This window comes from Dasypus novemcinctus, chromosome 10 (genome assembly GCF_030445035.2).
Source record: "Dasypus novemcinctus isolate mDasNov1 chromosome 10, mDasNov1.1.hap2, whole genome shotgun sequence".
NCBI lineage: Eukaryota > Metazoa > Chordata > Mammalia > Cingulata > Dasypodidae > Dasypus > Dasypus novemcinctus.
The window spans coordinates 111,323,012-111,337,843 of NC_080682.1; the positions used below are offsets into that span (position 1 = coordinate 111,323,012).

The 14,832-nt window shown below is 40.8% G+C and overlaps 1 protein-coding gene across 3 annotated transcripts in view; it reads right to left on the reverse strand.

Annotated features, from left to right (window-relative positions):
* ALG8 (ALG8 alpha-1,3-glucosyltransferase) overlaps positions 1 to 12,859 on the reverse strand; it is a 44,459-nt gene extending 31,600 nt beyond the window's left edge. For 2 of the 3 annotated variants that reach the window (XM_071218283.1, XM_004461067.5), the window contains exons 1-3: positions 12,673 to 12,859; positions 5,221 to 5,299; positions 4,152 to 4,345 (exon numbers count right to left, since the gene is read on the reverse strand). In XM_071218283.1, the coding sequence (XP_071074384.1) occupies positions 4,152 to 4,345; positions 5,221 to 5,299; positions 12,673 to 12,767 (368 nt within the window). In that variant the 5' untranslated portion in view covers positions 12,768 to 12,859. The remainder of the gene's footprint in view (positions 1 to 4,151; positions 4,346 to 5,220; positions 5,300 to 12,672) is intronic. The other variant, XM_071218282.1, reaches the window with a different exon arrangement.
* Positions 12,860 to 14,832: the final 1,973 nt, after the last annotated feature.

The window sequence follows — 14,832 nt, forward strand, 5'->3', positions numbered from 1 at the left end:
GGAGCTGGTCCATGTGCAGTGCTGATGCACTCAAGGAGTGCCCTGCCACGCAGGGGTGTCCCCCGCGTAGAGGAGCTCCACATGCAAGTAGTGCGCCCCATAAGGAGAACTGCCCAGCACGAAAGAAAGTGAAGCCTGTCCAAGAATGGCGCCACACACACGGAGAGCTGACACAACAAAAAGAAATACAGATTCCCGGTGCCATTCATGAGGATGGTAGTGGTCACAGAAGAACACACAGCGAATAGACACAGAGAGCAGACAACTGGGGGCAGGGGGTGAGGGGAGAGAAATAAATAAAAAATAAATCTTAAAAAAAAAAAGCAAGATTTTGACAAGAAAGTAAAAAGGCAGTCTACTCAATGAGAGAAAATATTTGGAACACACATATCTGTCAAAGGTTTGATATCCATTTTATATAAAGATATCAACAATTCAATGATAAAAAGTTGAGCAACCCAATTTAAAAATGGGCAAAAGACTTGAATAGACATTTCTCGAAAGAGGAAACAGAAATGGCCAAAAGGCACATAAAAAATGTTCAACATCACTAGCTATTAGGGAAATGGGGATCAAAACTACATTGAGATGGGAAGCGGATATAGATAGATAGAGCGTCCACCTACCATATGGGAGGTCCAGGGTTCAAACCCAGGGCCTCCTGACCCATGTGGTGAGCTGGCCCATGTGCAGTGCTGCTGCACACAGGGAGTGCTGTGTCACGCAGGGGTATCCCATGCACAAAGAGTGCACCCCGTGAGGAGAGCTGCCCCATGCGGAAAAAAAAGTGCAGCCTGCCCAGGAGTGGTGCTGCACACACAGAGAGCTGACGCAGCAAGATGACGCAATAAAAAAGTGATGCAGTTTCCCAGTGCCCCTGGATAATGCAAGGGGACACAGAAGAACACACAGTGAATGGACACAGAGAGCAGACAACAGGGGTGGTGGGGGAGAAGGGGAGAAAAATAAATAAAAATAAATCTTAAAAAACACACACACAAAACTACATTGAAATATCATTTCACACCTTATAGAATGGCCATTATTAAAAAAAACAATAACAGAAAACTACAAGTCTACAAGTGCTAGAAAGGATGTGGAGAAGTATCCTTCCCTGTTGGTAGGTTGCAGAATGCTGCAACCTCTGTGGAAGACAGTTTGGGGGTATCTCAAGAAGCTGAATATGGAATAATCATATGATCCAGAAATCCCATTACTAGGAATATATTCAGAAGAACTGAAATCAAGGATGTGAACTGACATTTGTGCACGGATGTTCATAGCAGCATTATTCACAATTGCTAAGACACGGAAACAGCCCAACACTCCATCAATGGATGAATGGATAAACAAAATGTGGTATATACACACAATGGAATATTATTCAGCTATAAGAAATCAGGAAGCATATGACAACATGGATGAACCCTGAGGACATTATGTTGTGTGAAATAAGCCAGACACAAAAGGACAAATATCTTATGTTATCTCACTGTTAATTAAATACAATGAGTTAACCCCCAGAGGTAAGGTCTAGAGTATAGTTTATTAGGAGATAGAACGTGGGTTAAGAATGGGAGCCGAAGCTTAATGTATGTAGAATTTTTAATAAGATTTATTGTAAAAGTGTAGAAATGAATAGAGTTAGACACATAGGGTATATAATTAACACTGCTGATTTATAAATGTGATTGTGGCTAAAAGGGGTAGTTTGCGGACGTAAATGTAAATTGAAAGGAAGCTAGAGGATAATCTAGGGGCTATGACAATTTTTTGGTAGTAGAAGAAGATTGTAGCTAATAGTATAAATATAAGAACATTCTTTTACAAAGTGTTAAGAATATAGTGATACATGGGAAAAATAACAACCAATGTAACATATGGATGATAGTTAACAGTAATGCTAATATTTTTCCAGCAATGGTAAAGAAGATACTACATCAATTCTAAGTGACAACAATAGTGGGATATAAGAGGGTACTGGAATTTTTCCTTTTGGAGAAATGAAAACTTTCTCAAGTTGACTGAGGTGATAAAAGCCAAACATGAAAATGAAAGCCACTGAGTATAAACTTTGAATGGTATGGGACTGTTTAACACAGTGAATCCTGTGCCAGAAGATGGACTGTGGTTAACAGAATATGAGAACGTTTCTCATGAACTATAACAAATATATAATACTAATACAGGGTGTTAATAATCGGGTGAGTTGGGGGAAAAATACACCAAATGAAAGATATGGGAAATAGTTTGTAGTAATATTTTGACGATGCTCTTTCATAGTCTGTAACATAAAACAACAATGCAACCTGTTGGTGGTGGGGTGCTGTATGGTTGTCCTAAATGATGATATGCATGTTTGCTCTGTAAGTTCACAACTTTTATTATATACTTATTGTTCATGTATGTTCATATATGAATGATATTTCAATAAAATAATTTTTTTAAAAAAAGGATGCAATTAAAGAAGAACTAGCAAAAGATGCCTTTATCCCCACTAAGTCTCAGTTTCCTCACAAAAAGAGACAACAACCTTATAAGGTAATTGAGAAAATTAAATAAGCTAATAATCTATATAGAGTACCTGATTCTGGGAACTGGCACTTGGAGTTTCAACAATTTATATCTTACTTAACTGCTCCCTCTACACTGCTAAAGGGAATGGATTCTACTCCCTGCCTCACCCCCTTCTGCCTGTACACACCTTCTCCAGGAGCTTGAAATAGACAAATTAAAGGTTAGAGTATCAAACAGGAAATTACTCAATGGAATAAGCAGGGGTTAAAAGATTCCCAAAAGACAGTGACAGTTTGAGGGATTTTGTGGACACGAGAAAAGATCATGTTCTTAAATCTAATCCATTCCTGTGGGCATGTTCTTAAATCTAATCCATTACCTGTGGGTAAAGTCCACTGGAGGACTTTAGTGAGGTGTGAATCAGGGTGGGTCTTGGTTCTCTTGCTGGAGTACTTTATAAACAGAGGTCTGAAAGCAGCAGACAGAGAGAGGAAAGTCCCAGAGACGGAGAGGAGGACCCAGGAGCTTAGAGAGAAATCCAGAAGAAAGGAAGCCACAAACAAGTAGCCAGAAGTTAAAGCAACAAGGCCCAAAAGAGAAGCACTTGGCATCATGCGTCTTGTCATGTAGAAGGAGTCCAAGCTGAAGATGCCTTGATTTGGACATTTTCACAGCCTGAGGACTATAGCTTTGTTTTTTTTTTTGAGGTACTGGGGCTGGGGATTGAACCCAGGAGCTTGTATACAGGAAGCTGGCACTCAACCACTGAGCTATATCAGTTCCCCTGAGTTGGTTTTCTCGTTTGTTCGTTTAACTGTTGTTAGGTGATACTGCAGCTTGAACCCCGAACCTCGTACATGTGAAGGAAACACGCAACCACTTGAGCAATGTCTGCTCCCAACGGTAAGCTTTTAACCTAATACTTTTCCAGTATAAAAGCCAACACATTCCTGGTCTATTGCTCTTAGCAGCTTTTAGCAAACTAAAACACAACACACTAACAGGGCCAGGGTTTGATCTGAAGGGCCTCACAAACAGAAATGCTCTACTTTATAACAAGGGTCAATGAAGGGACAGTTATCGCTCTGTCACAATCATACTAGCAAGCTTAAGGATTAGGGCAGGATGGAAATCAACAGTAACTGAGAATTTATCATTTGGAAGACACCATGCAAGACATTCTATTCATGTGTATTCGATTACCTAAGGACTTTGGTGGTTAGCATGATATTTATGTGTGCACAAGTGTGCATGTGGTGTGTGTGTGTATCCTAAGAATAGAATAGGTCATGGCAGTCTCTGGGGGGCTGCTGCAAGGAAGGAAGGAAAAGCATAAGTAGCCATTTTGAGTGACAGAAATGACCATGGAACTCTACTTGGGCCTACTTCTGGGCCTTCACAATCTCCTGTTCTCTCTCTGCCTTATAAACCCACCTTACCCCTATTTTCTTCCTCAAATTTCGTTAGACTGCTCACCGTAATCACCCACTGTACAGTTTAAAACAAAACAACATTTTTTTTGAATCTTCTAACATCTGTTATTGAATGAATATTGTTTCTGCCAAATCAGGAGCAAGTTAAAACTTAATATTTTCTTAGTATCTTCCACCCAAATTGACAGCTCCCAGACTCACTCATGGACAGCATACACAAAGAGTGTATCTGTAAAGATGACAGATAATCTCTGGAAAAGTACGGTCCTTGAGCTGGAGTAATTCAGATTATGGACATTCAGCATCTCTTGATCAAAATATTTGGCAATATGTGACAGGACATACTCAAACCAAGCAAAAAAAGGAGGGTAATCCAAAGTCCACTCTGAAGTTGCCTGTGGTAAAAATAAAAATAAAACATACCTTAAGTAAATGAATAAATAAAAGTGTTTTTTTTTTTTTTTTTTTTTAGGAGGTACTGTGGATTGAATCCAGGACCTCATACATGGGAAGGAGATGCTCAACCACTGAGCTACAGCCACTGTTCAATGAGAGCTGGGTTCCTTTTTTTTTTTTCATTTGTTTGCTGTTTTTAAGTGGGATCAAACCTGGGACCTGGTATATGGGAAGCAGGTCCTCAACCACTTGAGCTACATCTGCTCCCCAGTGTACAGACTTTAAATCTTTCATCTCTTTGTCTTTTAAAAAACACAACGAAATTAAGTTGCCTTTAAAACATGCCCAAAATTAATCCCAGGTAAGACTGAGCAGAACACTAAAACCTGTCTTCTAAACTATTTAATTTGGGTATCAGTTCTCTTAAACAGTTAACTATACTTCAAAGACAATTAATCTGAGTCCTTGCAATAATGAATAAACAAGTTTAAGGCATGGGTCTACTTATCCAAATACAAAAGGGAGCTAAAGCATAACAAGTGAATCACTAGCTTGGGTTCAAATTCAATCACAGAAAGTCAATTTCTCCATTTGTAAAATGAGGTATTATGAGGATTAAATATACCTATTAGGTATTAATTCTCCATTCCCATCAACAACATACAAAGGTTCCAATTTCTCCATGTCCTTGCCAAAATATTTTTTTTTTAAAAATCATCATCCTAGGAGGTATGAACAGTGGTATCTCATTTTTATAAAGATTTCTTAAAACCTATGATCACATGGAAAACTGTTTTCACGTCAATAATACTTATGCAGTTTTACATAGCATTAAAAATTTTTTTTAATTTAAAAAGTGAGAATTAAAACTTACTTCGTAATACCATTGTGATATTGGAAGACTGTGAGTGATAGCAAGCCAATTTCGGTGTACTTCAAAATCTGTGGAATGACTACCAGAAACAATTAGATAAATAAAATGAGATTTTGTAACATTTATCAACTTCACATTTCCATAATTATGTTTTTCTTTAAAAACTTGTTTATTTAATTGTGGTAAAATATACATAAGACAAATATCATTTTAAGGGGACAAGCCTTTGACATTAAGTATACTGTCAATACTGTGTACCTTTCACCAATATCTATTTTCAGATCATTTACATCATTCCAAACCAAAACTCATATTCGTTTAGCAATAATTGGCCATTCTTTCCTCCCTTCATCCCTGGTAACCATCATTCTGCTTTCCATCTTTATCAAAATTGCTTATTCTAAGTATTACATATAAGATTAAACCATATCATGTTTGTCCTTCCTAGTCTGACTTAATTTAACATGATGCCTGCAAGGTCCACTCATGTTGCAGCATGTACCAGCGCTTCACTTTTGACAAGAGTGCTAAGTCCATTCAACAGGGAAATAATAGTCTCTTCAACAAACGGTGCTGAGAAAATGGAATATCCACAAGCAAATGAATGAACATGAATCCCTACCTTTCTCCATAAACAAAAATTATTTCAAAATGGATCAACAACTTACACCTAAGAGCGAATACAAGAAAACATAGGGAAATATTTTCAGGACCTTGTAGCAGGCAATGGAGTCTTAGATTTTAGAGCAAAAGAACAAGCAACAAAGAAAAAAAAAGAGATAATGACTTCATAAAAATTAAAAAAACTTTTGTGCAAAGGACATTATCAAGCAAGTGAAAAGACAATCTACAGAATGGGAGAAAATATTTGGAAACCACATATCTGATAAAGGTTTAATATCCAAAATAATAAAGAAGTCCTACAACTCAACAACAAAAAGACAACCCAATTAAAAAATGGGCCAAGGATTTGAATAGACATTTCTTCCAATAAGATATTCAGACGGCCAATACGTATATGAAAAGATGCTCAACATCATTAGCCATCAGAGAAATGCAAATTAAAACTACGAGATACCACTTCACATCCTGTGTGACGGCTATTACTAAAAAATCTGAAAATAACAAATATAGGTGAGGATACTGAAAAAAGGGAACCCTTGTTCATTGTTGGTGGGAACGTAAAATAGTGCAACCATCGCTGAAAACAGTTTGGTGGTTGTTCAACAAGCTAAACATAGAATAACCACTTGACCCAGCACTTCCACTCCTAGGTATATATATATGCAAAATAATTGAAAACAGGGACTCAAACTGATAGTTGTACATATTTATAGTGGCATTATTCACAACAGCCAAAAGGTGGAAGCAAACCCAGTGTCTATCAACAGATGAATGGGTAAACAAAATGTGGTATATTCATGTAACAGAATATTATTCAGCAGTAAAATGAATTCCACAGTCATGCATCTAAAAGGTCCAAGACCCTCTAAGCCATCACAGCTCATTGTCCTAAAAAAGACTTAAATAGGCATTAGCTCACTGTTCTATAAAGACATAAGAAGACATTACATAAGCCTGAAACATTTCACTTATTTGGAGGTCAGACCTCCTTTTGGAAAATTTGAGAATCTGTAAGTGAAAAGGGTCTTGTAGCTTCCTAAGGGGCTGACCAAAAGGCCATGATTTTTCTTAGGGGTTGCTCAGAGAGGTGACTTCCTCTTGCTAACATACAATTCTAACATGAATATTTAGAGAGGCTTCAAGGACTAGTTAAATCTTCGAAGGATGCACCGAAATTCACCAGAAAGAAAGGAGGAAGAGGCCCCTGCCCTGTCTTTCCTGTGTCTCCTGATTCTCCCCATTCTGTCTCCCTCCCTCAGTATTTAAAAATATATCCATGCATCTCTCATCTTTAGTAGAAAAAACAAACTGCCCACTGCTACACTCCATGTCTAGAACAATACCTGACATATGAATGGGCTCAATACATTCTTGTTGAATTAACCACATTCACCAAAGTCAACAATAACTTCCATAGCCAAACCCAATGTGCACTTTCCAACAGTTTTACATAATGTTTTGGCAGTAACAACTCTCCTGAATTTCTAGCCAACCCTTTTTCAGTTCCTTTCAAGATTTTCTCTTTTAATATTCATCAGGTAAACACTAATGTTCCCCTAGGCTCAGTTTTTAGTCCTCTTTTCATGCAAATTATTCTGCTCTGGTCAATTTTACTCACACTTAATGCTTCCACTATCAACTGTATCAAGATTCCCAAATCTCATAACGCAACCTTGGTTTCTTTCCTGAGTTCTAGAGACACATGTCTCCAACTGCCTCCTGACTCTTTCACCCACATTTCAAACAGATTCCTCAAAATCACCATTCAAAACTGAACTAATGACCCAGCAATTTCATTCCTAGGTATCCCCAAAAGAAACACAAGCACATGCTCACCAGAAGACATATATTGTTTAAGAATGTCCAATGCAGCACTATTTTTACCAGGCAAAAAGTGGAAACTATCCAAATGTCCCTCAACAGTAGAATGACTGACTAAATTGTGATGTAGTGCTAATAACAGATTCTACAGCAGCAGTTCTCTGAGTCCCAGGGAGACCCTCTTGGGAGTTTGTGAGGCCAAAATTATTTTCATACTACTATTTTACTAATTTGCCTATTTCACTCATTCTCTCATGACTGTACAGTGATATTTCCAGAGGTTACATAACGTGATGTTATCATCACTCTGATGGCCAATGGAATATGTTGTTTTAACAATTTAATTTCTAAATGGTAAATATCTATAACTACAGCCCACAAAAACATATAGTTCTTTGGGGTCCTCAATGATTTTTAAGAGATAAAGGGGTCCTGACCAAAAAGTTTGAGAACAGCTGTTACAACACAATGAGAATTAACAAACAATTAACTATTAAAAATGCAATAACATACAAACTTAATGCTGAGCAAAAGAAGCCAGACCCAAAAGAGAATACTGCTGAATGATTCCATTTCTATAAAACCCCAAAGTATGCAAAATTTAATCTATGGAGTTAGAAGTGAGACTAGCTACATTTGGCAGGAGATAGAGGGCTAGTGATGGGAAGAAGGCACGAGGGGTTTCTGGACTTCTGATAATATTCTCCTTATTGATTTAGGTGCTAGTTACACATATTCATTTTGCAAAAATTCATTGAGCTGTACATTTGATTGTGCTTCTGATATATTATACTTGCTGGGTACCGAATTCTAGGTTGAAAATTACTTTCATTCAGAATTTTGAAGAATTGCTCCATTGTATGTATGTATATATGTAGGTATTTAAAGGAGATACAGGGATTGAACCCAGGACATGAACATGGGAAGCAGGGGCTCAACTAGTGAGTTACCCCAGCTCCCCCACTGATTTTTAGTACACAAAGGTGATGTTGAGAAGTCTCATTCCTTTGAGATTTTCCCTCCCACTGTCTTTCAACTTTGTGTCCCATGTCTACTACAGTGCCCAGAATATAGCAGGTATTTAAGAAATGTTTGCTGATTAATGGATGGATGAATGAATAAACAAATGAATGGGTGGGTGGATGGAGGAAATGAATACATGAATGACAGGACAAAGACCCCAGAGGCACCCCTTTGTACCCCACTGAGACTAGTCAACTAGTCCATAGTAGGTAATAAGAAGTAGGCAGAAAAGATTACCTGATGTTAGACTAAAAAGAATGTTAGTTTAAAATGATCACCATGCTTTAATGCAATATCTTTTTAAAAAATCAATAAATTGAGTAGAATTTGGAAGAAAAAAAAAAAGATCACCATGGATCTCCAAGGTTAAATTTCATTCACTCTACAGTCTTAGGCAGGGAAGTTCATAAACAAGGAAGTGTAAAAGTAGTTTTAGGGAAACGGACTTTGGCCCAGTGGTTAGGGCGTCCGTCTACCACATGGGAGGTCCGCGGTTCAAACCCCGGACCTCCTTGACCAGTGTGGAGCTGGCCCATGTGCAGTGCTGATGCACGCAAGGAGTGCCCTGCCACGCAGGGGTGTCCCCCGCATAGGGGAGCCCCACGCGCAAGGAGTGAGCCCCGTAAGGAGAGCCGCCCAGCGCGAAAGAAAGTGCAGCTTGCCCAGGAATGGCGCCGCCCACACTTCCCGTGCCGCTAATGACAACAGAAGCGGACAAAGAAACAAAACGCAGCAAATAGACACAGAAAACAGACAACCGGGGGAGGGGAATTAAATAAATAAAAATAAATCTTAAAAAAAAAAAAAAGTAGTTTTAACTTGCTGAAACTGTATTTGGGGAAAAAAAAATTGACAAGACTAGTGACATAAGGCAAAATATCAAGAGACTATTTTCTTTTTTTAAAAATTAAAAAGCACTAATATCATCAAACCACTGTCAATCCACAGTTTCCAACTGAACTCCCCATATTAATTCTTGCCTTTCCTTAATATATCCATCAAACTGCAGGCAAGGTAATCTTTCTAACACACAAATGTGAGGTCACTCAGCCCTGTGGAAAACCTGTCAAAAGGTCTCTACCCCATGGATAAAACAGAAATTCCTTAACATAGCTTACAAGAGCCTTCTTGATCTTGTCCACTCACCTTTCCAGCCCATTTCTCACTATCCTTCCACCTCACCTTGTCTTCTATGCTCCAGCCATTCTTTTCCCTCTGCCTGGAACACTCCCTATGAGGTGGGTACTATAACTCTTACCATTTTACATATGAGGGAAGTAAGAAATTAAGTAACCCAGGCAATCTGATTTAAGAGCTGTTGCTCTTAAATCAACAAATGCCTCCAATTTAACTCATTTTCTCTGGGAATCCTTCCTGACCTCAAGATAATTCTTGTGATCTCTACTTGCAAAATAAATAATCAATCTGTCTACTTCTTTCTATCCCCCTGCCACCACACTGGTTCAGGTTACCATCATCTCTCAGCTGGATTTCTTCAAAATCTTTAAGCAGCCTTCTTAGTGTTACTCTGTCTTTTCCAGTCATTTATACAGCAGTCAGAGAAATATTTTATAAATGCCAACCATTTCTATTGATCTTAGAATAAAATCCAGACTTTTCTCATCCTGTTTTTATAAGCTCTTCAATGATTTTATCCCTGTCTATCTTTCCATCCCTGCATGCTACCCTCCCTGTTGCTTATAACATTACACCTATACCGGCCTTATTCTAGTTGCCCAAACTTGCCAAGTTTTTCCCACCAAATGGCCTTTGCTCCTATAGTACACTCTCTTACAGCTATGTTCTCCACACAAACACATAGTTTGCAAGGTTGATCATTCCTCATTCATTCTTCAGGCCTCCAATTATATGTCAGCTCCTCAGAAACCTTCCCTGACACCCAAAGTAAAGTAAGTTCCATTTCCTGGCCCCCTTTGCAGGATCCTGTACTTTTCTTTTATAACATTTAACACGGGTTGTAGTTATGTAATTAAGTATTTGTGTTGATTTGCTTCTTACCTCTTACCCTAACTAACTACACACTCATAGGGTCAGAGATCATATCCATTTTGTCTTCTCTCTAGTGCCTAGCTGCAGTGCCTGCCGTGTAATAAAGCAGTTAGAAATATTATTTTGAATATATTTGCATGTATCCTGTAACTTTGCAAATTTCCGGTTTAAGAAGCAGAGCATTATATACATTATGTACAACTTTCTTAGTCCCAGACCAAGAACACTGTTCAAAATAGCAACTCTAAAGATACATTTCTAGGTCGAAGTAATTGAAGCAAAAAATATCACCTTAAATACAGAGACCTATAATTTTAAAAATTCCCACTTACTCTAACTTGAAAGGAATTTCCTATCTCTTAAAAAGACTTTTCCAATTCATAGAATTGGAATACACGTGTTGTTTTCAGTTATGCAGAAAGTTAAACCAGCCAATCCCTTCTTTTCCCAAATCCATATAAGTCATTTTGCTGAACCTACATATACATTCCATTGCTTATAAAATTACATATACAGGGAAGTGGATTTTGCTCAACTGATAGAGCTTCTGCCTACCACATGGCAGGTCCAGGGTTCAAACCCAGGGCCTCCTGACCCATGTGGACAGCTGGTCCACGCACAGTGCTGATGTGCACAAGGAGTGCCATGCCACGCAGGGGCGTCCCCGTGTAGGGGGGCCCCAGATGAAAGGAGTGCACCCTGCAAGGAGAGCTGCCTCGCCCAACAAAAGCGCAGCCTGCCCAGGAGTGGTGCTGCACACATGGAGAGCTGACACAGCAAGATGGTGCAACAGAAAGATAGATTCCCAGTGCTGCTGACAAGAATCTAAGCCAACACAGAACACACACAGCAAATGGACACAGAGAGCAGACAATGGGGGGGGGGGGGAAGGGGAGAGAAATAAATAAAAAATAAATATTCAAAAAATAAAGTAAAATAAAATTACATACACATATCAGTATGGACATACCTGCTATACATACAACTCTCCCATATTTAAAAAGAGACCACCAAAAGCTTGAATCAAAGGCTACCAATAAACCAAACCCTAAGCTGGGGTAGGGAGGCCCAAAGGGAAAGGAGAAAAGGGATGAGAGGAAAATGAAAAGTCAAGAAGTGAGAAGAGTTAGGAAGAGTGAAGGTAAGGCAGAAGCTAGTATTAACAAATCCTGAGTACCCCTTTCGTACACGCCATCATTCGGCGGTTGCTTCCTCGCCAGTTTCTATGTCCAGTCTTGGCCCTGCATCCATTTTCCATTCAACAGCGTAACTATGACCTTCATTAACCCTGCATGATGTGGCCACTGCGTAACCTCATCTTGTGCCACTCTCCTCCTCCCTTACTGTCCTTTTAGCCACAAAGGCCACTTTCTGTTCCTAGAATGCTCCAAGTTCATTCCTACCTCGGGGCCTTTATACTTGCTCTTTCCTGTGTCTAAAGTCCTTTTCACATTGTGGACACTTTTCATCCTTCAGATTTTTTACTCAAACAGTACCTCCTGTCTGAGTTAAAAATAAAACCTGCCACTTGGTCAGTCCCTACTTTCTTTACAGTCTTTTCACACTCTGAAACTTTCGGGTTTATCTATCTGTCCCCACCAACCCCACGAGGGCAAAGACCACAACTGTCTTGCTCCCGACTCTTATTTCCCAGACTCAGGACCCCCACCCGAGCGCAGGCAGCTGATAAATCCTGGCTCAATGGTGAGGCGGGTGTTCTTAGCGTGCATCTCAGGGACCAGGATCCTGAGGCTCATAAACGATCAAGTGACCTGCCCCAAGCCAGCCTGCGCCAGACCTGAAGCCAGCTACCACGGCGCTGCCCTAGTTCTCGGGTCCAGAAAGCATTTACCATCTGACAGGCAACCACAGGCCCTCCGCCCCCGAACAGGGTTATTAACGCTTCTCACTTCCGCCCTGACCAACCGCGGGGCCTCCCTGCCCACTCACTCCCCGAGCGTGCGGGCCCCTTACTAGGTGGGGATGAGAAGGCATTTGAGTAGAGTCACCCCGAGCGCCAAAGCCGAAAACCAATTGCAGCCACACGTCATGAATCCCAGCGCCGCCATGGCCGGAATCCCGCGCGCTTTCAACCAACTTATTCCACATCCGGGCTCGCGCGCATGCGGGGAAAGCCCTCGAAGGCGGGACCGTGAACTGCGCGCATGCGGGGAAAGCCCTCGGAGGCGGGACCGTGAACTGCGCGCATGCGCTCGACCACTCTGCCCGGGGGGGGGGGGGGGGGGGGGGGCCAAAGGAGCTCGGGTATTTAAACCTCCCGCCGGCGTCCTCTCCTTGCCCTGCCTCCCTTCCCTCGCCGGCTTAGGGGGCTTCAGTGGGCCTTCGCTGGTCCTTGCTGGCGAGAGACTGAGTTTCACGCATCCGTTCAAACAGTGACTGGGCATCAGCGCTTGGTCTCGAGTTTGCCTGGCGGTGTAATTACTTTAGCGAGAAAGAACAGTATCTTGCCCTAGAGACGTTCATACGCCGGTGGAGGAGACAGAATTGTGATCCGAGAGTTAATTACAGTAGCGATGAGTACCTGAGTGTGCAGCGGAGGGACCTAGCCTGAGACTGTGAACCGTACAATTCAAAAAAGGAAAAAGGTTTGACAAGCAAATAGGAGAGGCGGCAATCTAGGCAGAGAATGAACCGTGAGCAGAAATACAGAGGCGAAAAGCACTCGTCTTCCCACGGCTAGGCTCTTGGCGTAGCGCCTGCCTGTGTGGAACTCATTCTAGAGCCAGGTGCTTCATACACTGAAAGTACCCAGAGAACTTGTTCAAATTTTGATTCTGATTCAGTGTGCCTGGGTATTCAGTACGCCTCAGTATTCTACTTTTTAACATTCCCAGATCGTGTTAATGCTTCTGGTAGCCGGGCCACAAGGGCTGAAGCACAGGCAATGGAGTTAGTCTTGTCTCCCTCACTTACTAATGATGACTGTGGACTAATTGCTTTATCGAAGCTTTAGTTTCTTTTCTTTTTCCTTTTCTCTTCTTTTCTTTTCCTTTATTTTCTTCCTCCCTCCATCCTTCTGTGCCCCCCTCCCTTCCTTTTGTAAGTTGGAGATGTAGTTTCTATCTAATAAGATGACAGTGAGGATTAAATGAGAATGTAAATTGCCTGTAAAAATGGCCAGAATAGAATAAATGCCCAATAAATAGTGTTTGAGAGAACTTGATAGGTGGCAGTGTCACTCTCCTCAGATGAGCCTTCCCACTTTCAACAGCGGACCCATGTAAAGATGACTCCCGTGTTTAAATCACAGGCCAGCCCTCTTCTCTCAACTTCTGACCCTTATAGCCAATCTTAAATGTCTTTTTTTTTTAAATATTACTTCACAAATTTTTTTTCTTAAAGATTTATTTATTTAATTCCCCTCCCCTCCCCCGTTTGTCTGTTCTCTGTGTCTATTTGCTGCGTCTTGTTTCTTTGTCCGCTTCTGTTGTCTTCAGCGCAGCGCACGGGAAGTGTGGGCGGCGCCATTCCTGGGCAGGCTGCACTTTCTTCGTGCTGGGCGGCTCTCCTCACGGGCGCACTCCTTGCGCGTGGCGCTCCCCTATGTGGGGGGCACTCCTTGCGCGCATCAGCACTGCGCATGGGCCAGCTCCGCACGGGTCAAGGAGGCCCGGGGTTTGAACCCCGGACCTCCCATGTGGTAGACGGACGCCCAAACCACTGGGCCAAGTCTGCTTCCCTTAAATGTCTTTTTAAAAAAAGATGTATTTATTTTTATTTATTTCTCAGCCCCTGCCCTGTTGTTTGCACTAGCTGTCTGCTCCTCTTCTTCTTCTTTTTTTTTAAGGAGGCACCAGATCGAACCTGGGACCTCCCATGTGGGAGGGAGGCATGTAATTGCTTGAGGCACCTCTGCTCCCTAGATGTCTTAAAGGCACCTCAAATTCAATAAATGCAAGACTGACCTCATGATCTCCTTTCAGTGTTCCCCGCTCAGAGAATGACACCAGCCATGCAGGCATTCAAGCCAGGAACCTAGAAATCATTCTCAAAATAAACAAACAAACAAATAAATACATAAATAATCAAATCCAATATATTCAAATATTATAATTTCAACATGTTACCAATATAAATTCACTATTTTATGTTCTTTTTTTCTCATAAATCTTC